Source organism: Eublepharis macularius, chromosome 8 (genome assembly GCF_028583425.1).
Source record: "Eublepharis macularius isolate TG4126 chromosome 8, MPM_Emac_v1.0, whole genome shotgun sequence".
NCBI classification, from domain to species: Eukaryota; Metazoa; Chordata; class Lepidosauria; order Squamata; family Eublepharidae; genus Eublepharis; species Eublepharis macularius.
In genome coordinates, this window is record NC_072797.1 from 27,085,447 (window position 1) to 27,110,321 (window position 24,875).

General features: G+C 43.3%; 1 protein-coding gene across 1 annotated transcript in view; it reads right to left on the reverse strand.

The window, feature by feature from the left end:
* Positions 1 to 24,555, reverse strand: part of FGF10 (fibroblast growth factor 10) — a 120,570-nt gene extending 96,015 nt beyond the window's left edge. Inside the window, exons 1-2 of the mRNA XM_054987284.1 lie at positions 24,386 to 24,555; positions 23,190 to 23,931 (exon numbers count right to left, since the gene is read on the reverse strand). Of these exons, the coding sequence (XP_054843259.1) occupies positions 23,190 to 23,538 (349 nt within the window). The 5' untranslated portion in view covers positions 23,539 to 23,931; positions 24,386 to 24,555. The remainder of the gene's footprint in view (positions 1 to 23,189; positions 23,932 to 24,385) is intronic.
* Positions 24,556 to 24,875: the final 320 nt, after the last annotated feature.

The following is a 24,875-nucleotide window of genomic DNA, read 5'->3' on the forward strand; positions in this document are numbered from 1 at the left end:
TCAAGAAATTTTATGAGGTTCAGTTTTTGGCTCTCTGGCCTATTCAAGGCAAGCTATTCATCTTTTATTTGATCTCAAATATAGATTTATTAATGAACCTTATATAACCCTATCCCAGGGGCTTAAGTGGTGACTGAATGCTTCTTCACTACATTTCATTGTATTCCCTGAGGTAATTATCCAACATAGATTATATCTTCTTCATCCTTTATTCTGAGGGTTTTTCCTTTTTCCTCTCCAACACTCTTTCCTCACTCCTGAGATACTTGAGCAGAAAAGCATACTGTTAAAACTACTACTCTCACTATTCCCAGAGTGGCAGGCCCCCATGTGGCCATGTACTTACAGAAATGGCAGGAGTGTGTTTTTTTAATTTCAGAAGGAGAAACGGGGGAAATGCAGAAATACTGGTTTTGTTAAGAAGACCCCCGATTTTTTTAAAACAGGAACAAATAATTGGGCTCACCACCTCCAGGGTCCTGTCAACCTCGTCCTGGAAGAGCAGACTGAAATGATCTAACACATGTCCAGAAGACATCCAATGGGTCTCCAGTTCCCTTACCTGTATCAATCGTGGCCGGCAGGTCATGGCAGAGAGACAAGATTTTACCTGTGAAATAGCTCCCAAAAACCTCACAACTGATATTCGAATTATTAATTTGATGGTCTCTCTGTGATAGGGAGACCAAAGATCAAACAATTTGAAACAATTGTGCCAGACATGAGCTCACAGATGCAAGGGAGGCAGCATAGTATTCCATCTTCGTTGCCTTCACTGCCCCCTCATAGGCTTTCATAAGCGTCCTATAAGATGCTCTTGCCTCTTTGTCTCGATTCCACCTCCACACTGGCTCAAGCTCAGTTCCTGTTTCATTCAGTGCAACTCTTTGATATACCAAGGAGCCAACTTGATACGGGAGCGAAGAGAGTGATGGGGGACGATTTCGTCAATGCTTTGGAGAGATGGGCATGCCAGTTCTCCGTCAGCACATCCATCGAACTGTCAGGGGGCATCGGATCCTGCAAAGTGGACTGGAAGCCAATTGGATCCATCAATCTCCGCAGGTGAGCATAAATCCGCTCGCTGCCTATGCAGGGGAGGGGGGGACAACTGGTATGCCCAGACAAGCCTTCAGGCCGAAGTGGTCCATGACACTGCTTCAATCACCTCCAGGTCCACATAAATCCCCATCCCAAAGATCAGATCCAGCATGCAGCCCGCTTGATGAGTAGAAGCCAATAGAAACTGGGAGAGTGCCAGTGCTGCCATGGAAGACACCAGGTCCATAGCCTGTGAGGAGGTAGCATCATTGGCATGGACGCTGAAGTCCTCCAAAACTAAAAGCTTGAGATAGATACTCCAGTTCCCAGCCAGCCACCACCTTCACCTTCTGTTGCTAAACATTCATTGTTTCATAAAATTAACAACAATGAATGGATGCCAGTACCAATACAATATTAGGCAAGCCTGGCAGTTTAAAATATTTTTTTACAGGTGACTAAGCCTACGACTTGTGTGACAGAGTATATGTCTGTTTTATTGATTTATAAACCTAGAGAATAGGGATGAAAACACATATAATAATCCCAACTAAACCCCCCAAATTATTAATTCACATACTTGGCCATACGAGTTGAATCAAAACCGAAGTTAAAATTCTTGTTTATATGTCTCCTCTGACCTGGTGTGATGGATATTGTAATCATCACTCTGATACAGAACTAACAAGTAATGCAAGTGATGAGGTTCCCCAGTAACTGTCATGGACGAGAGCCAGTTTGGTGTAGTGGTTAAGAGTGGCAGGACTCTAATCTGGAGAGCCAGGTTTCATTCTCCACTCCTTTGCTTGAAGCCAGCTGGGTGATTTTGGGTCAGTCATAGCTTTTCAGAGCAGTCTCAGCCACACCCACCTCACAGGGTGATTGTTGCGGGGATAATAATAACATACTTTTTAAACTGCTCTGAGTGGGCATTAAGGTGTCCTGAAGGGCAGTATATAAACTGGATATTATTTAGTTACACCTTTTTTTTCTTGCCACCTCTCCAGGAAACCAGCGTGAATCAGCTGTCTGGACAACCAAGTCTATGGCATGGCATGGCATGTACAGTTCTTTGAGTGTTAAAATTAGTGTGTTCATAGTTTTCAGCAACTTGTTTTCCCTCTTAAACTATATAAGGGTATATTGCCTTTACATTTTTACAAGTATTATTCTACTTTGCCACATGGTCACAGAAGGCTGGCTCTCTCTGCTTTTTTGTGGTGATATTCCCAATGGCTCCCATAATGATACATAAGCTCCATAAGGATACAACTGAAGACATGTGTACGTGCTTATTCGGGGACTTCCATACTGCAACCAAAGGCAGTAGGCAGAACTGTAATGCAAATTTTATTTTTCCGGACGATACATCATGACTTTGCAATATTCTTTTAACTGGAAAGCATAAACAGAAGATGACAGTTGCCCAAGGGAAAGTGAATGACCACAAAAACATTATTAATTCATTCCTATTGTTGCATACCACACATTTTTGGAGCAATAACCATAGATAACCATTATGTGAAAAGATAGTTTTGAAGAACAGAACCTCATTCTTTGCTGGGATAGAAAAGAAAAAGCTGAAATAAGGCACTAGGATTTGAACAGGAAAACAGAAGAGAATCAAGGAATTTTAAAGCTCATTGGTCTCTTTTGTCATTTTAGGCTATTTGACAGTTCAACTCACAGTCAGGAGGTGCTGTAACAAAAGACACTTTTTCAGCAGTGAGATAAAACTCCCCCTGTCAATGGTACACAGATTTTTTTTCTCCTATCCTGATAGATCAGTACTTGCAGGGGAGAAACAGTTGGCAGAAAGAGGAGGTTGGATCCACACTAAATTTTCCACTCCAGTAGCACCTATAAGACTAACAAAATGGTAGTCTGGTAGTGTAGGAGCTTTTGTGAGCCATAGCTCACTTCTTCAAATACACAGTATATGCACAGGTAGCACTACATTCCTGACAATGGGGCTGATTAGATGATGTCTTAAACATGAGTTTAGCATGCGTTTAAGGTGTGACCTGGCATTCACCTTAAGAACAGTGTGGGGGACAAATCAGCACCTGAGCGCACACACAGCGGGATGAGCAGCCTCAGGATTCCCTTCCTTCCCCCGCTCCCAAGCATGCTTTCACTATCAAAAAGGAGCCAGGATATGGGAGATGGGCTTTTTGTCTTACAGCTGGTTCCATGTGTATCCAGTGTCTTAACTGGATAGGAGGATTTGAGTCTAGTAGCACCTTAGAGACCAACAAGATTTTCAGGGTATAAGCTTTCAAGTGTTAAAGATCCCTCCTTCAGATACTTTCTTCTCTGTTTGAATAGCTATTGGTCAGTTCACACATGCCTGTTCTTCTGTTAACTGTAATATGGCAGAGTGAGCCATGAAAATTTCCCTGTTCTGTACAAGCAGTGACTTGATTAATGGTAGTTGAATGTGTGATGTGACCTCATTGATACTCCCTTCTTCAGATAGAGCTGCCTACTTGAAACTTAATTGGATAGGGTTCACATCAACATTTTTTCGAATTTTGGTTTTTCCTCACATCATAGAAGCACAGTAGGGAGGGGAAAAAATCCCTACACAATTCCAATTCCAGTCTGTTATACAGCTGTTAAAAGTCCTCTATGAGGACAGCCGCATAAATCTTTACTGTAGCCTTCATACATTTCTGATAAGACAATTCCTGCTCTAGTCTCACAATTTGAACAGTTGAACTCATGTCACTTCCCCTCACAACGATGCACGGCAAGAGTACTGCTGTGGCAAGAAGATGTTATCAGTACATTTGCATTTATTGGCATGCATATCTGTGGTATGACAAAGTAAAAGCAGACTCTATGTTTCTACACCATTACATTCGGAGAAGCCTCTTCACAATTTGGAAGAAGTATAGAGATTACCTACAGGAAGGAATTCCCTCCTGGGTGGTTCCTTATGAAGTAATAGATCCGAGAACTGTCGATAATGAACAACAGTGTTTAACATATAAGGAGATAACACGAACAGAATTTTCTAAACTAAGAATAAAGACGCAAGATGAGTTGTCTCCAAGTTATGATTGGTTTCAATATAGACAGATTAGAGATCTCTATAACTCGGACTGTGTGAAAGGAGGGGTAAGAATGGAGAATTCGGAATTAGAGGAGGTAATTTTACAAGAGGATAAAAAGGAAATCTCTAAGACTTATAAAGTGTTGCTAAAATGGTACACAGAAGATGAGACAGTTAAAGTGCAAATGGTGAAGTGGGCTATAAACTTTAATAAAGAAATAACAATGGAGGCGTGGGAATACTTGTGGAAGAATACATTGAAGATCACGACATGCACTAACATTAAAGAGAACGTTTATAAAATGATTTATCGTTGGTATTTGGCACCAAAGAAAATTGCATTAGGGAATTTGAACATGTCTAATAAATGCTGGAAATGTAAAAAGCATGAAGGATCGTTGTACCACATGTGGTGGACTTGTGAGGTAGCTAGGCAGTACTGGGGGGAAATAATAAGAGTGATAAGTGAGATTTTACAATTTCAAGTTAATAAGAACCCAGAACTCCTGCTACTGAACTTGGGAACGGAGGATATTCCGGCACAATACATGACATTGTTGTTTTACATGACAGCAGCGGCTAGACTGTTGTATGCGCAAAAGTGGAAAGTACAAGAAGTGCCAACTATCAAGGACTGGATTTACAAATTGCTGTACATGGCGGAAATGGACAAAATGACAAGGAAACTGAGAGACCTTGATCCAGGACAGTTCAACATGGATTGGGAAAAGTTGAAGCAATATTTGGTGAAAAAATGGGAGGCAGGAGGAGAACTGTGGCAGTTTGAAAATTACTGAAATACAACAAAAGAAGAGGGAAGTGACTTTACCGAGGGGAGGAGAGTTAAATGAGAAATTCTAAGCAAATATTTTATTTGACTACTATACATAGTACTAAGTAATAGAGGTGTTACTATAAGGATTATAAGGATAGAAATTAACTAATTTTATTTCTGGCAGATAATTGTATAATGGAGAAATTATATAACTAAGATAAAATGAATATAAGATAGAAGGAAGTAAAGAGCAACATATAGAGTATGAGTTAAATTGATTGACTTACAGTGAATGTATACAATGCTTATAGAAGTACTTAAAGTTATGCAGAATAAGGGACAAATTGTTTGCCCCATATTGACGAGACAAGAATGAAATAAGATAGAATATGGAGTACAAAAGTAGACAAATGACTGTTATTATTAAAGAATACATGCCAGGAATGTAACATTTAGTCGATAAGTTAAGTGGGAAAGGGAATAGAGATAGCACTGTGTTATAATAGAAGCTTAGAAGAGAGTGAAAGTATATGTTTAATAGAATAAAATAAGTTTGAAATGAGTAGGGGAAAAAAACAGATAAGAGGTTGGAAAACTGTTGGAAGTCAACAAAAGGGGGGGGGAAGGGAGGGGGTTAGAACTGGAATATTTAAAGGAAATTGATTGTAATAGATATAGAGATTTCTAATCCAATAAAAAAAAAATTTTTTAAAAAAAAAGTACATTTGCATTTATAACAGCTGCTACATTTTAGTAGCTATTGGACAGTTCACACATGCCTGTTCTTCTGTTAACTGTAACACAGCAGAGCGAGCCATGAAAATTGCCCTGTTTGGCACAAGCAGTCACTTGATTAATGATAGCTGAATACATGAAGTGAATTCATTGAACAGCATGCCTGTTTCCACACTACTCACCTTCATCCGGAACGGGGTACAATGTCGCCAAGAACCCGTGGAAGATAGCGTCTTCTTGCGCGAGTTTTGCACAACGTCGTGCAAAACTCGCGTGATAAGATGCTATCTTCCGCATTTTTTTCGCGACGTTGCGCCCCATTCCGGATGAAGGTGAGTAGTATGGAAACGGCCCGTATGTCTGAGGTAATATGAAGAGGTATGAATGTTCTATCTGTGACATTAGATATTTGACAGCCATTGAGGATTATCAAATGAATGAGGGAAAACAAGACCACAAGAAACATTAACCTCTTTTCCCATACAGAAACAAGCAACACCATATATAGGAATAATTATAAACACTGACCAATAATGAGACTCGTGACGTGAACACTTTTGTGCCTTCATCAGCTCAATTTTTGCATTGTAGGGATCAAACTAATGAGGAACAAGGATCAGAAAGCAGGAATACATTCTGTTTCCAAGGGTCATCAGCTAACCTTTTCAAAATATACATGTATCCAAGGTATTTTAAAATGCCCACCTGAAAATGTGGACAAAATCTGTGCATCGTATGGCACGCTCATTTGAGAACAAGGAGGATCTGAAGCTCCCAGCTGCGTATACGTCCAGTAGGGATGCGTTATGTAACAAACAAAACAGCACTAAGTCTGCTTTTGAACTGCAGAGACCACATGCGCCCAAACAGGCCACTACAAATAATATTATTGCTCAGAATGATATGAATTACCCAATTATTTTTTTAAAAATTAGTGATTTGGGATTCTGAACACTTTGATACCTAGCTCCCATTTACTTTAAGCAGCTTTAAATTGCCATGGCTTCTCCCAAAGAATTCTGGCTCATAATTTGATCAGATGTTGAAAATTCTTTGTTCTTAGTCTAAAAGTTCCTGTGACACCCTGGAAAGAGGGAACAATTGTTAACTGCTTTAAACTTGCAATGCAGATATGCCCTAAAACAGGGCTTTTTTCTGGGAAAAGAGGTAGGGGAACTCTTACCCGGGGCAACTCTTGAGAGGAGGTGGTGCGCCTCTCAATACATGTGCATGTGCGCAGCGCGTATGCACTCCTGGGACTGCATGATGACATCAGTTCTGGGAAGTGATGTCATCACACAGGCGTGGCCACCCGGGAGTGAACCTGTGCTCCATGGGGGAGCCCGATTCAGCCCAGAATGGGCCGTTCTGTCGTGGGGGAGCACGCCCCCACCCAGAAGTGGTCGGATATGGGCCATTTCGGGCCCAAGTTGGGCCAAAACAGACCCCAAATGGGCCAGATCAGCCTGGAACAGGCTGTTGCCCTATGAGAGAGCACTCCCCATCAGGACAGAAGCCCGAACCTGGCCATTTAGGGCCTGATCCAGGCCATTCTGAGCCCAAATTAGGCCAAAATGGGCCAGAAACTTTCCATATCAGCCTGGAAAACAAAAACAAAAATAGAACTCGCCAATTGCCCTTCTGGGACCTTGAGAAGCCCTCTGGCACCCCAGCCCCCCCCCCCCAAATTTCTTTTAAATTTAATAGAAGGGTATGCACCAAAGGAGCACAACTATGAAGGACTCCTTTATTTGTTTCTGCAGGGAAAGCGCTGCTCAGCAAAACTCTTCCATAACAACTCTGAACTAATTTAAGTTTCATGTAAAAAAAAAAGTCAGCACCCATTGAATTTGGCAACGTGTCCACATTTCAGAATTCACTGGAACAGTATAGCTCTGATCCAGATGTGTGAGTACACACACACGTCAAACAATCAACAAACATGCCCCTTCGCTGTTACCAAGGAAGCATACCCCAACTCCTTGAATTAGTGTCTGGTCACTAATTTTCTAATATGGAACCATAAAGGTATCTACAACACACCGAAGCTCAACTCTATCAAAGCTGGAAATATGGTTACATGTAACTATCAAAAGATTCATCAGATTACTCAGAATTAAAAAAAAATACTGATATGCCAATTGTAATAAGAAATTGTTTCCACTTGAGAAGCACAAGAAAAAGACTTCTGTTTATTTTCAGAAGTGCACAAGTTCTCCAAGGTCTCAGGCAGAGAAAGGTATTTCTCAGCATCTGTTATCTAAGGACCTAATTAGTTACATCTATCCCAGCTTGTGTGTGTGTGCGTGCCCACGCCTCAGGGGTGCTACTTGCCCTCTTAGGAACCCACAAGTACTGATGGACTGTCCATCACAGGCTGCCATGGACCACTTCAGTGTCATCTGCCGATGTACTGTCGTCGAACCAAATTGGCCCCTATGCTTGGGGGGACCCCGTGCTTACCTTTTCGGCATTCCCGTGTCCTCCTCGCATGTACGCGCCTATGCGATGATGTCACTTTCCAGAAGAGATGTCATTGCACAGGTGCAGACAGGCGCATGCTTCTCAGCAGGCCAAAATCAGCCCGCTCAGGAGCACTCTCAGGGACAGCACAATGACATCACTCCCAAAGGTGACGTTATTGCACCACCCTGGGAGTGTGCCCAGGACAGTGTTCCCTCAACTTTGCCTCCCTGCCAGCTAGGTGAGTAGAGGCAGGGGATGGAGGATGGGAGCAGGGGATCCCTACTTCCTGGGGTTTCCCCCTTGCCCACTGATCGCTGGCAATCAACCGGATGCGGCAAACCACCTGGCAATCACCCACCACTGGCAGGCAACTCAGGTGTACTCATGGAGTGATGCGACATCACTTCTCAAAGTAACATAATTGCACTGGCTGCAGGAGTGCTCTCTCACTTTGCTGAGGCCAATTTTGGCTGAATTGGTCCTGTGCGAACCACAGGAGCACACCCACTGCTGGTGTCATAGCATCACTTCACAGAAGTGATGTAATCACATCCGCGCCAGGAGCGCATGCACAAACCTTGCACATGAGACCAACCACCGAGTAACGTTGGGTCCCCCTTCCCACCGGGAGGTTCTAGGGGCCTGGCAACCCTACCCCATGCACCTGCGGACCAAGCTGCAAGACCAGGATGCCTACATTTCCCATCAAAACTTGAGGGAAGCTGACTAGTGTCCAACCTGTGTCAGGCGTCACTTGTGGTCCCGCTCTCAGTTCTAAGCCCAGAAATCACAGCACACATCTGATTGCTCTAGGCTAGCATGCAGAAAATGCAATGTTCACAGTTAAGCCTAAGACCGTCTGCACGCAAGATACGTGCTTCATCACTGAGCCCTAGCTCCCCACCATAATTTCACCAACAGTCAAAAAGAAGAAAAACACTGAAAGTAGGAACCATAATTTTGGATGGGGGGAGGGGGAAGGTAAAGTCCTTTTCCCGCAGAAAATTACAGTCCAAACAAACATAATTCTACTGATCCAAAATATTATTTTACATGAGAGAATTTCCTCCATCCCACCCTCACCCCCATATCGGCCCTTAACTCTCCCCTCCCAAGTCCTACTGCTCCTCCTAAGTCTGGAATATTTCCAGGCCTTCACATCTCTAAGCAATTCTAACAGAGAACAGAAACTTCTGTGTGAGAAAACACAGGAGAACATAAGCAATCAATGGAAACAGAATTAGGAGAACTCCTTTCATGTGCCTACGTGTGTGTGGGAGGTCATGACCCAGGCGCATTGCAGAAAGAACCAACTGTGGTTGTTTTTCCTTTTGCGGACATACAAATTAAGACACATGAAAATGTGATATGTTTTATTTAGCTGGGCTTATGATTTCACTTTTCTAAGTACTGCCAAAGACGTCCTAGGTCATATACATATGTAACACCATGCCGAAATGCATTGATGATCTTCAAGTAAATGCAGAAGGAAATTGGCCTTACCTGGACTATGAAAAAAGGCAACACTTTCATAATGACACCACGTCTCTCAACAGGCAATAACTGAATGCAATGCACATGTTAAGGGTAGTAAAAAGCCTCAGTCCAGTTGTCCACCGTACAAGGAATCTACTTTGAGCATCTTCAATGATTTACTGTTCCAATTAGAACAGAGTGTTCAAAGAAAGAACACCAGTGACCCAGTTTAAAAGCAAAGAATGCCTGTAAAACCATTATTTAAAATGGGTGACTCAAGTCACATTTTAAGTGGGTCCTATTACATAGATCAAATTTAGTAAAAACCTGCACCTAAAATATAGTCTTGTTTTAATACTTCATCCAGTGAGAAGGAGAACAGAAATAGTGACACCTCTCCCCACCCCCCGGTTATGGTTTTTACACACGCGCGTGCACACACACGCACACACACAAATACAGAGACAGCTATACAAACTGGATCTCAGGAGGGGGGAAAGACAACTGTTTCTCAGAATGCCTGTTATCCCAATTTATTCCAAAGCCTCGGGGTGGATTCCAACAAGATGAAAATGTGAAATGAAGAGAAATTAATAAAAGATTAGCATATGACAATAAAAGTGGCTTTTATTCCAAAAGATCATAAGAAAAAGAAACTCAAGGTTATCTCACAGAGTCATAGATTTGGAAGGGGCCTTTACAGACCCTTTAGTCCAACTCCCTGCCCAATTCAGGAACAGCAATTTCACTATGTGGAAGAATGAGGAGTAGGGGTACTCTGTGTTGGTACATTCATCACGCACACTATCTAGTTGATTTCTTTCTTTCTAGGACGTAAAAGAATATCCAGGCCTAATACAGGGGGAAAGACCCAACTGGTTTTGCCAAAGGTGATTCTCAAAAGAACTACTGTTCCTAGAAACACGAGTTTTGTCACTTTCCCTGCCAGCCATATACAAGCTCAAAAATGCTCCTTGCGCTTTACCCAAACACATATAGACTGTGCCAAGTACAAATGGCATATGCCTCTGTTATTGGTCCCCAAGAAGAGATGTTGGCGACAAAGATGAAAAAACAGTAGCAATATGGTCTGCTTGGTGTCAATGTAAAGGAAATATGGAGGATGTGGGTCAAGGTGGGGGATGGAAGAAAAGTGCAGCATTCTGGCGGGGGGAAACACGTGGAAGAAACAGAAGTTAACACAGCAGCAAGTGCTTTAAAATGTGTGTTATATTATAAGCATTAGTTTGGGGTTAAGAATCCTGGCAACCACTAGAGTATACCATACGTAACTAGTTTCACAACAACTAGATTTGTAGTTAGCATAAATATAAAACTTGATGATTCTTTTTGTTGATCTAATAAATGTAATGCTTTAAAAATTCTTGACCATTAGTTAACAATATCTGACTAACCAATTGACTGAATCCTTTTCAACCTGTCAGCTCTAAAGAAGGATTTTGCCAGCAATACTGCTGAAACTCGGTAGCTCCATTTTACAGCACACCGTAGGGCTGCCATTCCACACCGATGGTCGTGTCACTGCTCATAACTCAGGAGGGATTTACAAGAATCTCTAAACGACATCACTACCACCTTATTGCAATATATGTGGTTTATGAAGTTTTACAGAGCCATAACTATGTTTCCTTAGAAGTCCTGCTGAGTTTCGTAATCCAGAGTCTGACAGAAGGAAAATGGAATAATTTCCCTATCTCAATCACTTCCCCCTCTCTCTGGAACCACTATTTAACCTGTTGAGGGGAGGGGGGCACATACATACATTATACAGATACCTCCATGCGTCCTCACCCCACCCAGAGCTAAAATAACAGTTGTGGAACTGTTATTTGGGAAAAAATAACGCCCCCCCCAAATAACAGGGAACTCGGGGGGGAAACAGCGCAAGGTAAAGGATGAACGAATTTTTCTTTGTCATGGTCCCAATCTGGATCAGCCCCCTTCTCATAGCTGGGCCATGGGAATTCTGTTCACAGATCTCCTGTCGCTGTGTCTTGCTTGTCCCTTAAGCATTACATTAGGTGTGCATTACAAGAATAGCAGCCCTGACCCGGATAGCCCAGGTGAGCCTGATCTCATCAGATCTCAGCATCTAAGCAGGGTCGGCCTTGGTTAGTAATTGGATGGGAGACCTCCAACGAAGACTAGGGTTGCAGAGGCAGGCAATAGCAAACCACCTCTGTTAGTCTCTTGCCATGAAAACCCCACTAGGGGTCACTATAAGTCAGCTATGACTTGAGGGCATTGTCCACCACTACACAAGCATATGAAATAGGTATTCATGAACAGTAATCGCATTGACTAAATTGGTATAAATTATGCCTCCTGTCTGGAACATTGTACTGATGTTTGTTTATTAGTTCTTAGTATTAAAGCCGCCACTGCAAATAATTTCACTGAAGGTGAGGCAAACCGCCATTCTCTGTTGTATCTTCAGTGGCAAACCCAGGTTTGTTCTTTGTAATTTACAGTATTTAGTACCCTGTCCTTCTTCTAAAGAGCCATGGCATTCTTATATTACATGGTAGATGTAATGTTTGACTGAAATTTCTCTCTGTATATACTGAAAACATTTGTTTGCTTCTTGTCCCATTTTTAGTGGGCCAGGATGAAAAATAACACATTTTCTTCTAGAGATATTTTAAAACATATGGCAACTGCTTGGCCCATTTCCACTCCTGTACCTGCAGCTGGTTCCTATATACATATACCCAAATTAAATCCCACCGTGTTCAATAGGACTGCCCATTGTAGGATTTACTTTTAAGTAAAATTCAACATATATCCAATCTGGCTACTTCTTTCTAGGCCAAATATGGCTTCTGAAGCAACATGAATAAGATTAGCCCTGTTGAAATAGTGTGGGACATTCTAGCTCCTTTGGCCTTTGGGTCAGTTTTGTCTTACGTTGTCAGGGTGATTCTTACCAAATGTTTTCATAGTCATATTTAGCAGGTGGCTATAAATCAGATTTATGAAGACAAAGGCTCCTTAAAACTGTATATTTTAATAGATTTATGATAAAGCTATGGGTATCTGTGCAGAGGGTCTGCCCTATGGGAACACAGTAAAGGTAACAGGAGAGTGTCATGTAGACACCAAAGAATACAATCCCTTCCGCATTCATAAATTCCAAATGCCCACAGTTGTAAGTCGCTGGTTATAAATTATGCAGCTGAGCTCCAGGAACAACGGAGACTTAAATGAGAAACCAGTTGATATAATAAAAAGCATACAACTTCCCTACCCAGGAAGCAGCAGTATCTATTAGGAGGCAGTATATAATTTCCGATTTCCCCCGATGTCTATTTTTTAAAACTGTCAACAACTTGCCCTAACCCTTACAGGGGGAAAATGAAAAGCAGTAATAGTGGGAAGGCTTAGTATAAGAAAAGCGATCACTGTTTAATATACAAAACCAATCCTTGAAGGAATGTTTAAAATTATCATGCGGAAACCGTTCCAGTAGCTTCAATAGACACAACCCACGCACACACATAGATCAGTTGCATTTTATTCTGCTTAAGGTCTTAGAGGGGAAAAATGCATATGAACAGGAAAAAAACAGCACAAGTGTATTACTCAAAACAAAATTAGGAAATAATAAAAAGGACAATGGAGAATTACTAATGAGTAACATTCTGCCTGGGAAACAAGATCAGGCAATTTAGAATTCCAAAACCAAAGAAGTGTGGATAAGAATTCCCAGAAGCCTCACCAATCACTATTGATCCTCCCCTACAACAGGTATATTTACAGGGAAATACTGGGTGAGTTCTAGGTTGCATCTTCAGAACAACAGATGACAGTAAGGCCCAACAGGTGGCCAGTGCCCTCAATAAACTAAGGAGGGAATTCAGGAACATAATCTACAATTCTCTGGGTGGACGTAGTAATCTCAAGGCTGGCTTGAAGGTGTATCTTAGTTTGATGCAGAAAAAACTTACTCAAAGTAAAATGGTGGTACAGTTTATGTACCACCTTTTTCAAAATCCAATGAAGTAAGTGATCACTTCTAAAATTCCCACGGAATTTTAAACGGAGCAATGGAACTTGAAACGACAATTGAAGTCAACAACCAAGCAAACCTTCTGCATGTACCTGGATGCTACTTCTATTACTTTAATGTTTCAAAACCCACAGCACACGGATTTACAGAGTTTTTGGACATCACTACACTTCAGAGAACTGTGCATATCATTAACACTCACAGCAAGTCCTCTGAAAGAGAACAGGCTTAGGAAGGGAACAATTTCACAAGGGAAAGTTGCATGGATGTGCAAGCTGAATCCATCCCGTCCACTGGAATTCAGCCCCCAACCCAACCACATTTTTAATGTTCATTTGGATTTCCAAAACTGGTTTATGGGAACTTAGTTGCAATACAACCATGATGAGATGGGAAAGACTAAGATTGCATTCCCAAAGAGGCTTTCCCCCTTATTATCAGAGTCCTGCTACATGCATAATGTGCAATAAACCCTTGCACTGACTACCTAGATTATTTCAAGTTAATTTTAAATTATACAAAGTTTGGTGTTCAAAGAATATAAAACTAGGGTTGAAAAGACTAAGATTCAGATGCCTATTTACTATTAAAAAAACCTCACAGTTACCTTGGGCCAGTAGTTGGACCCCTCAGCCTAACCAATGCCACCGTGGTATAGTGATTAGAACATCAGACTAGGATCTGGAGATCCAGGTTCAAACCCCCACTCTACCATGGAAACTCACTGGGTGACCTTGGACCACTCACATACTCTCAGCCCAACCTTCCTCAGAGAGGAGAAAGGTTGTGAGGAGAAAATGGAGGCCAGGAGAATGATATATGCAATTTTGAGTCCCCATTGGGAAGAAAGGCAGGCTATAAATGAAGTAAATAAATAAATAAATAAATAAAATACTGTCATGAGGATGAAACAGTGGAAGAGCCAAGGATGTTGCTCCAAGTTCCTTGGAGAGACCAAAATGATCTAGATCAGGGGTTCTCAAATTTGTTGTGCCTCTTTCAAGTTTTGAAATGGGCAGTGGGCACCACCACAAAATAGCTGCCTTTTGTGAGGCACAGCTCACCATGAAATGGTTGCCATGGGGTCAACCATAGAATGTTGGGAGGTCCCTAGCTGAATGTCCTTTTATGAAAGAGTAGCTGTTTCCAAATGGGTTTCCTTCAGACCTCTGTGTGATTCTTCCTGATCTTCTGAAGCCCCTCCTTTTCCAATGAGATGGAGGAAAGCCAGGACTGGATCTTAGGTGTGTGAAACAGATGCTTTGGGGAAGAAGGGAATGGGCACCAGAAAATACACTGGTCGGTACCAGGGCACCCACAGGCACCATGTTGAGGATCACTGATCTAGACAGACAGCCTTAACACATACATATTTTATGAACACTCCTACTGAATGTCCAAAGTTCCAACCCAAAAGATGAAATGTACTGTTATCATTTACTGTGGATCTATGTTCCCTTTCTATATATACCTCCATAAAAGGATACAGAATGACACAAAGATCTGGTCCTTTATTCCATTCACCAAATTACTGTCAGGGTTCTTTCTCCCCTTCCCAAACCTTGCTTAGGTACTCTCTAAGGGAATGTTGAACCAGCAGTTCTTCAACATTTCCCTTTCAACTGTTATTTCACACATGTTAGCAGTCATTACCAGATAGAGAGAGGCTTACAGCTGCTTTATTCACTCCTGGAAATCAGCTTCTCAAACTGAGCTTTTCCTGATGAACCTTTGCAGCTGCAAAACTGAGGTAAGCCTGAGAGCCAAATGGATACGTTTCAGGGCAAAGCTCTAACGGCAAAGAAAATAAAACAAAAACCACTCCACCCTACGCATATCTAGTGACAGATATACTCCAGCAATGCTAAATTATGCAAGCTGTCCCAGGCTTTTGACAGTACCACCATCATTCACCCTGATTTCCTATTATCCTAAAGGTATAGGAAAGGCTGAGGTAATAGCACTATGTAATCAAGTCGGGAAACATATGCCAAAGTAAACCCTTATTTAGTGCTTAATATACAGAATTTATGGACCCAACCTGCTATTGAAATGAATCTTGTTTAAGCTACTTAGTAAGTGGGCCCTGGTTAGCTTCCCATCCAGCTGTTTATTCCGACTTACTCTCTGCAACCTTAAGCCTACTAAGAAAGGGGGGCCAAGAGAACTCAGGTTTAGTGTAAAAGCAACATCAGGCAGGCAAGAATAATTTACCCATATTGCACTGCACATGCCCTGTACCTTATTTATACAGGTCCTTCAGCTGTTATGTATACAACGTTAGCGTGCCAATTCAGCGCTCACTAGGGTTGGAGACTCCTAGTGTACTACTGCACGTGCAAGAAATGTAATGTGCTAGCTTAAACGAGACACCAGGATAAGTTATAGCTTAAACACCATCCAAATTTAATTGAGACTCAATGAAACTTTCTTTTGAACCAACATGTTTAGGCCAGGTTGACCCTTTTCAAGTTTTATTGACAGAGAAGTTATTTTAATTAAATACGGACAGCTTCTTTAATATGATTTCACTGGCATCTTGCCAGAGATTAAATCTTTTCAATTTTTTTGTAAAAGTTAAATTTCAAACAAGCATTGGGATTTAGTGATTTCCAAGTTAATGGTGCACAATTCAGCCAAAGTTATTTCAATAGGCAAGCTAAACACATGTTTTAACTTTCTCAATATATCTAGGAGACTTGCACTTGACCTTGGCTAGACTGAGTTCATAGTTTAATCAACTGTATTAATTATGTTTACTGTGCAGGGTGCAAGACATTCTTACTTTGATGGTATCAAATACTTGAATATAAAATCAGTATTGAGTATAATAGTATTGTTTTATCTATTTGAAGCAGTGTAGTACTTTTGGTAGCTTGATTTCAGTTACTGATAAGCTTTTTGCTAACATAAAACGGCAAACTGAAAGTCATGCATCTGTAAATATGGTTAACTAAAATCAGCAGATATAATCTAGCTCTTCCACTGAAATCACTGGAACCTAAATTGGTTACTGTTGACCAGGTCAAGCGCACTGATTTAAACCGAACTTAAATTCCAAGTATTTTAAAATTTCAAACCCACATATTTATGAATACTAACCCAGACTCAGCCAAAAAGATACAATCAATTGCAGCTCTCCAGTAGATACTTTAATGGTTGGTAAGTTCCTTGAAATTTCAGGCATTATGAAACAAGATTAAACTTCACCAAGACCATAGGGTACTACTTTTAAAAAGTAGCACATATTGACAAATCTCAAGAGAACCCAACTAGGGAGCAGTTACAGTAACTTCCCATTCATCCTTCCAGGGTTGGCTGAGGGCAAAACCAGACCACATAGTTTTTATATGTTAATTTACAGCCCCAGGCTGCTGTTCTGAAGATAGGGAAAGAGTCAGTGGGGAAGAGGGTTTTTAACCCTTTCTTTTCATGCCTCTTCCCCAAGCAAAAACACCTTTCCAAAGCTTCAGTTTGGCTTTGTGGGACAATACCCAGGCATCTGAAGTCATATTTTCCCTACAGTAGCAGCTTTGGGGAGGACTTTTAAATTGTGAAATAGGCATGAAAAGATTATATCCTTCCTTGATATTCACAGCAAGCTGACTAGGGCGGCCCATTAGCATTTTTCAAAAAGCCCTGAGGCACAAGTGGGGTTTTTTGGCCATGCAAAGGTCATTCCGTTCTTTACAATGTGCCTCATGCATAGCTTTCATATGGCCAATGGTAGAGTTTCTCAGCACACAGCGCACAACGTACCCTTGGGTCAACCAGGAAAAGCTCTCAATGATTCGGAGACCCTCAGCAGAAAAATAACAATCCACATGGTACACTGCTCTGCGCTACACTCATCCTCGTGGAAAATGTAAGACATTTTGGCAACAGTCTGTGAGCTCAACAGAACCATTTCTCACTGACATATAAATAGACAACTGATAGTACTGACAGTACTCCATCCCGTAACAGTATTTCATGTCTTCTGCCTGAAATGGTTGCTTTACTGTACATCATAGTAGGACCGGCTCCCACAAAGTACTTGCCATGGGAAGTTCGTTTGTGGTGGATTCCACAAGAAGCACACAGAATATAGATCCAAGATCAATGGTCCACCCAGTCCACTACTGTCCAGTTCTCCTGTATATCTCTTTAGGGGATTGTATAAGTGTTCAATATTGGCATGAATACAATCTTACCGAGCTCCACCTACCAACAAATTACAAACCCACCCCAAAAGCAAACCCCTATGTTTTCGTAAGCAGCGTCTACCCATATTTGATGGAGAATTTGAAAGGCACAGTACCAAAATGAGGAAGTACCCAAACTACCTCTTACATGAGTCCCAGCATGGCAAGATGAAAATTCATTCAAATTCATAATTATGATGTTATTCTCAACACATTCCCACAAATGCATGGATTTTAAAACCTTCCTGCAGAACCATATAGGGTTCTTGGACTTCTGTATCTTGAAGTGGAAGCTTTCCATAAAGCCAACCTCACAGTTCTCCGTCAAGTTAAGGACATCTCCACATAGATGTCCAAGGTTTTCTGTGTTCTCATTCTGCCTAAACCCCAGTGCCACACAGCAGATGCAGTATGTTCCATGCTGTGCACTACAAACACAGCCTGTGTGATGGTGGCACTAGAAACCCTACATAACATTGTACCTTCTGGTCCCAGGAACAGCTACTCCCGTGTGCTGCGTGGGTTTATTCCTAGCAGGGCTGGGTCCAGGTTTGGGGTGGGCAGCCTGGCCAGAGAGTACTTAAGCTTCTCCATGCCCATAACTGGGCTCCCCTTCTTGCCCTCCCACCCACTTGCCTCCACCTGCCTGTGCATCCTTCCTTTGCCCACTTGCAAGCTCTCCCACCACCTCCAGTCACAGCCACCCACACTGCCTGCATGCCCTTTCCCCTGATGGTGCTGGGTGGGTGCAGCTAGGAGTGCCACCACCATGACCATGAGGACTGCTGATCCTCACATGTTGTTCTCCAGCAGTGCTAGGCACCATACGCAGCTGGGAGTAGAGGTAACAAAGCACTCACAAGCAAGCAGTAGAAGGGTATGATTGTAGGCATCAGAGGAGATGTGTGAGAAGGGAGTCAGCAACAGTGGACCTCAGCAGAAGCCGTGGGCCCTGGCAGCTATCCCACCTGCCTTGTGCTGATGCCAGCCACGATTCCTTGACAAAGAGCTATGCTTACTTTAATACAAAGTTGGTGTTAACTTAGTGATCTGGAGAATAAAATTCTTTGCACAGAACCTCATTATGCCATGCTATGGTCTTCCTTAGATACTGTTGCAAAGAATTCAGAGATAGCTATGAGCACTTAAGAAAACAACATGACTATATGGTGCTTGCGGAGAGGGGAAGGCTGCTCAATCAGTTACGTATTTTATGAAAAATAATGTTCTTGTTAATACTCTGTCTTGTGCTCCTGGACGACTACCTTTTTACTTGTCCTCTTCCCATGCATTTACCAGAAGTTGGACACACAGGACTTTAACAGGTAAAACTTTTCCATTAATTTATTTCCATGCTAGAGGAAACTTTGTTTCTGTGTGACAGGCAGGTGGTTAAGGTACAGGACAGTTATAAAAGAAGCACTCCTCTCCACATGCTCCTTTGCAGAAATAGAACTCTAGCAAAAGTATTGTAATATAAATAGAGATAATATCAAATCGTCCTTCACCTTGGCAGTTGAAGCAACAGACTGCTACATCAATTCCTACACAAATCCAAGCCTTTCTCCCTAGAAATAATTCATGAAAAACAAAGCCCATCAGAACTACATGTTGGATCGGACCAAAAATGATATCTCGTCCAACATTATTTTTTCTGGAAAGCTCTCGACCAGGGCATGAAAGTCGGCAGTCCTCCCCAGCCCTGGTACTCAGAGATGGAGGTTCAATTTGGCTAATAGCACCCTCTATGAATGTGTCTAATATGTTTTTTTAAAAACCTCTATCTTACAGCAATTGAATTCCATATGTGAAAAATGTATGCGAGGCCAAGTTGCTTCCATTTAGCTCTGAAGGATTAGCACCACGTCCTAATACTGTGAGAAAAAGAGGAAAAAAAACTTCTCACAAGAACTGCAGCCTACTTCTAGCATAAGGTGACAACAGATGGAAACAACTCTAGGATAAAGTTAACGTACCCTGGAGAAAGTCCTGCAAAAAAGGGGGAGAAAGAGCACGTCCCAAGAACCACACTTTCAACAGAAAAGCCAGCCAGCTCTGTAGGGGGATACCAAAAAAAATGAATAGGGGTAGAAGGAACTAAAAACGCAGGCCTGTGTCATATGTCACAGCTGACCCATTAAACTCCCAATATGTATCCAGTTCTTTCCCTACCCCCTATAACAGAGGGAGAACTGTAAGATAAAACAAGATGCATAGCTGAACAGGTCGATCCAGGCTAAAAAAACCCCAGCCATCTTTCTTTTTCTGTGGAACGGCGTCAAGAACGTCAAATGCACTCAACGGAATTCTGAGTTTGCAAGCCCCATCTACAATAGGTTAAGGAGGCCCATGAAGGAAATAGAGATGGAAAATTATTATTATTGTTGTTGTTGTTGTTGTTGAAAGATTGTTGTGAAGAAAAGAATGGGATCACCACCTTTACTGAAGGTGGTGATCTCATTCTTTTCTTCACAACAATCCTGTGGGGCAGGGGCAGCTGGGAAAAATGATGACTGGCCTACGACTACCAAGTTAATTTCATTGCCCAAGCAAATATTTGAACCCAGGTTCCCAGGTCCAAGTACAACCCTGTATCCACTACACCACACTAGTAAAATGTTTAAAATGCTCTTGTATCTACTATCATCCATGAGACAAGAATTCGAGAATAATTTTTTGCTTCACTTTTCTCTGTTTTCACAAAAACATGAAACAAAACATCAAGATTATAGTAGTTCCTTAACAGATTGTCTACAGCACAAACCAACAATATGTGATTAGAGATACCAGGCTGACGAAGGGAGCCTTGACGCTCGAAAACTCATACCCTGGAAACCTAGTTAGTCTTTAAGGTGTCACTGGACTTGAACCCTGCTCTTCTACTGCAGACCAACACAGCTACCCACCTGAAACTAGGCTATATGAGCAGAGAATAAAAAGTAAGGTGTACTAAGCAAAGGCCATGGTACAGGAATTCAACACTGTTACAAGTCCACCTGTTTTAACCAGCCGAAGAATAAACTATTTTCTATAAGATTCAGTACCTTCCACAGTTCCCCAGCTACAAAATGTCTGTTGTTTTAAAAAGTTCTCTGAGTGGGCATTAAGTTGTCCTGAAGGGCGGTATATAAATCGAATGTTGTTGTTGTTATCATCACCATTATCAGCTATATGTCTTGATTTGGTTAAATGGGAACTGCTGCTGTGGGAAAGCAGTTGAGTAGTCTACTTTCTTTCAGCTTACACCCATGGGGGGGGGGGGGTCACAGGTTCAACTATCATGTTGGGAATCATGAGGGGGGATGTACCTTTTAAATGTTTCTTCATAACCCAAATGAGCCATGAGTTTAAATGATTTTAGGTCAATCTCTGTATGACCCTAACTTACCTTACATATTCCTTACAGGGATATTGTTTTGGAACATAAAGTGAGGAAAATCTCAGGTCTGCCAACCTTAGCTTCGTATTGAAAGAACAGAGTCCAAATGTGACAAGAAATGAAACAAAGAGCTGCCTGCAGGCAGAGAAAATAGCTACCAGAAGCTCACCAGCCTCAAAAAATGCAGTAATGCACCTTATTCAAACAGATGAATAACCAACAGCACAATCCTAAGCAGTTACACTTTTGTAACCCCACTGACTTCAGCTGACTTAAAAGGGTATCATTCCAGTTCACCCAACTCGCTAGATTTTTTTTTTGGTTTTGGTCCCTTAAAATTACAGTGAAAGAGCCTGTGATTTACTGCAGTTACTTATACTGAGACTGTGCAGGCAAAGAAAAGTGACTAGAAGGTTATGGTTCTCCAGTTCCGTCCATGGAAAAAAGTGAAACATTACTTTTACTTTAAAAATATCTATCAACTCTCTTTAAAAAAAAAGAAGAAGAAGAAGAAGAAGAAGAGGGGACAGTGAGATTGTGTGTGAGGTCTGGGTGACTAGATGTAGCCCCAGATGTTTACAAGGCTCTCTCTGGGCTGCAACATGAGACCCTTGTGTGTGTGGGGGGGGGGGGAGATAGGGTGGAGGAAGGTCTGACAGGACACCAGAAAGGCTGCATATATGTACTATTTGAGAACACAAAACACGAAGCTCCAGTTTAAAGGCTAGAGAAGCAAGACGCACGCCTGTGTTTTAAAAAGTTACTTAAAACTCCATGAGGTACCAGCCTTTCAGCTCCCAAAAGAGGCAGGAAAAATGTTAAGAGAAAGGGAGAGACCTGCATTTTTAACGAGGCTGGGGAGCCTGGGGGAAGAAGTGGGGAGGGGAGATCTTGCAAAACTTATCTGACAGTTACCCCCCCCCCCCTCCCCAAAGAATTGTTCCAGATTTCAAATCCTGTAGTTACACCAAAGTACATTTCCTCAGGTTACGGCACCAGCAGAGTTCCCCAGCTTTCCCGACCTGTTGATCTGACACAATCTTGAGCACTAGCGTAGACACACTGCTTTGCAGGTCAAGTCTGCTCAAACCACCAGATACAATAAGAGTTTTGAATTAAGCAACTGGCAACTTTGTTCTTCGCGCCTTCCCAGCCCATTTTCTCCCCCGTACGTCGGGTGCTTGCTTCAAGCCAGAATACATTACAGATCTATCTACATCTGCAGAAGTGATGGTTTGGATGCAGTAAGGGTGACGGTGGGAAAAGATGCCATATTTCCCGTTTATTTCTCTGCCTCTAAAAAACGACCAGCCGTTTTCAAACAGTAGCAGAGTCCAGTGCAAAAATAGTACAGTCCAATGCAACAATATTGCAAAAGCCTAAACTCACTCATTTCCAAGTGCTTAAATTAAGGACCAGCAGTTTCAAAGCGTATGTCAGCCTAAATTCATTTATTTCCAAAGGGCTTGGATTGGAGTGACCGTGCATAGGACTGCACTGTGACTTAAACATCCAAGAAATTAAAGTGGGCTCCAAAGGAATTTTTGCAAAACTTCATTCGAATGGAGACCAGGCAGTTTGGGGGGGGGGGGGGGCTGTGCTGGGGCTGTAAAATTTCATTTCGAGCCAGAAGTCACTCATCCCAAATCCCAGCCAACACTCAAGCCTCTGGGACGCACATGAAATTCCACCACAGGCGGTGGAGCCTCTGTGCATGTGCAGAGCACCTACCCGCCAGCCACTGGGCAAAGCAGAGGCAGCCCATTTGAGAAGTCTTTCCATGAAGAGAGCCAGCATGGTGTAGCAGTTAGAGCATCAAATGAGGAGATCCAGGTTCAAATCCCCACACTGTCATGGAAGCTTGCTAGGTGACCCTGGGCCAATCATAGGCTCTCAGCCTAACCTACCTCAGAGGGTTGCTGTGGGGATAAAACGGAGGAGAGGAGAACGACGTGAGCCACTTCTGGTCCCCATGGGGGAGAATAAATACAGCAAATCAGTAAACGAAGGCCTTCGGTGTAGCCAGAGAAAGGAAAGGCACTTACTGTAGGGGCAGTCGTGGCTCTTGGTCCCGCTGACCTTCCCGTCCTGCCCAATGCGCAGGAAGAACTTGTTGTAGGAATAGAGCTTCCTCCAGTGCAGGTCTCCGCGGAGGTGGTTGTAGCTCCGCACGTGTCTCCCGGCGCTGGCAGGAGAGGCGGCGGAAGAAGAAGAGGCGGAGGCCGAAGAAGAGTTGGTGCCCTTGGGGAGCAGCATGTCCCGGCCGGGCTCATGGCAGGGCAGGGCCAGGGCCGACATCCAGAAGAGGAGCACCAGCAAGCAGCAGCCGGAGGAGGAGGAGGAAGGCAGGTGGGCGACGGCTGAGGCACCCTGTGTCAGTCTCCATTTGCACATTGTCCCGAAGCTCTGGCCGCTGGGAGATGCCTCATGAAAAGAAACATACTGGAAGGCTGGGCCGCGCGGAGAGGCGAAGGGGCAGCCGGGGGGCAGCGCTCCCGCTTAGCGCCCGCGGAGCCGCGATCTGGTCTGCAGGGAGGGCGCTCGCATCCATGCCTCGGGGGGCGAGCGCTCCCGAGGGCGGCGGGGCCCCCCTTCCCTCTGCCTGGCCGCCTCTCTAGCCTTTATCAATCCTTCTCGGCAAAGTTAACAGTTTTCTCGGCGATCCGTCGATCGCTTTGCAAAATCTGCAAAATCCTCTTTTTTTCTTCCCAAAACTCCTGGTCTGGGGACGAGGTTAGTCCTCTCTCCTCCTCACTCTTGGCTGCACCGTCTTCCAGGCGGGGGAGGCTGGAAAAGAGAGATGACAGGCGAGTGAACAACACGAAAACGCCCCCTCCGAACAAGTTTTTCAAATGGGGGGGGAGCAGACGGGGGGGGCACCCTCTCCCTCCTGCACCTCCACAAAGTCGAGAAACGCCGTTCCACTTAGTGACCAAACGTGTCTCCTTTTCCCTCGGAACCCCCTAGAAATAAACCTCTATATTTTAAAAATAAATAAATCCTGGGGAGGGAGGGGGTGTTATAAGAGTAGCCGGAGTGGGGGAGGAGGCACCCTCTCTCTTCTGCATCGCCTTTCCCACCCCGTCCCACCTAGCGGCAGACGACGTGTCCCCCTTTCCCTCTAGAAATAAACCTCCATCTATTAAACGCAGACGGAGAAATCCGGCAACTTCTCTTCCGCGCCCCCCCCCCCCCCTCTTTTGGGTTGCCAGCAGGTTGCCGAGGCGGAGAGATGACAAACCCGAGCGGTGAGCCGTGCCTCCGGTGGCCGGGCTTGGCTCGCAGGGGGTCGAGCGGCGGTGCCGGGACATCCGAAAGCCGCGGGCGACTTGCGAGGAGCGAGCGAGCGAGAGCTTCCCGGGTCTGCTCTTTCCCCCTCCCTCTCCTCCGGCAGCAGCAACGCGACTAATTGCTCCTCGAGCGGCTCTTCTGCGCTGATCTGCCGGCCACCAGCATGGCTTGGAGACGGAGGCTTTGCTAATTTCCCTGTCTTCCAGCCTCAGCCAATCCCCTCTAGGGAGCCCCCTCCCTCCCCCTCCTCGCTCTCTCTTTTTTGAAACTTGTTTTCTAGAGAAGGATTTTTATTTTATTTTTTTGGCAGTGAGTACTTAAGAGCCACCTGGTGCTTGTTGCTTTGCTCTCTCTCCCCCCCCTTCCATCTAAAGGAAAGGGAGGTGGGATTGGAAAAAATATATAGTGCAGACCAACCCTGCAAAAGTAGTTTATGTGCT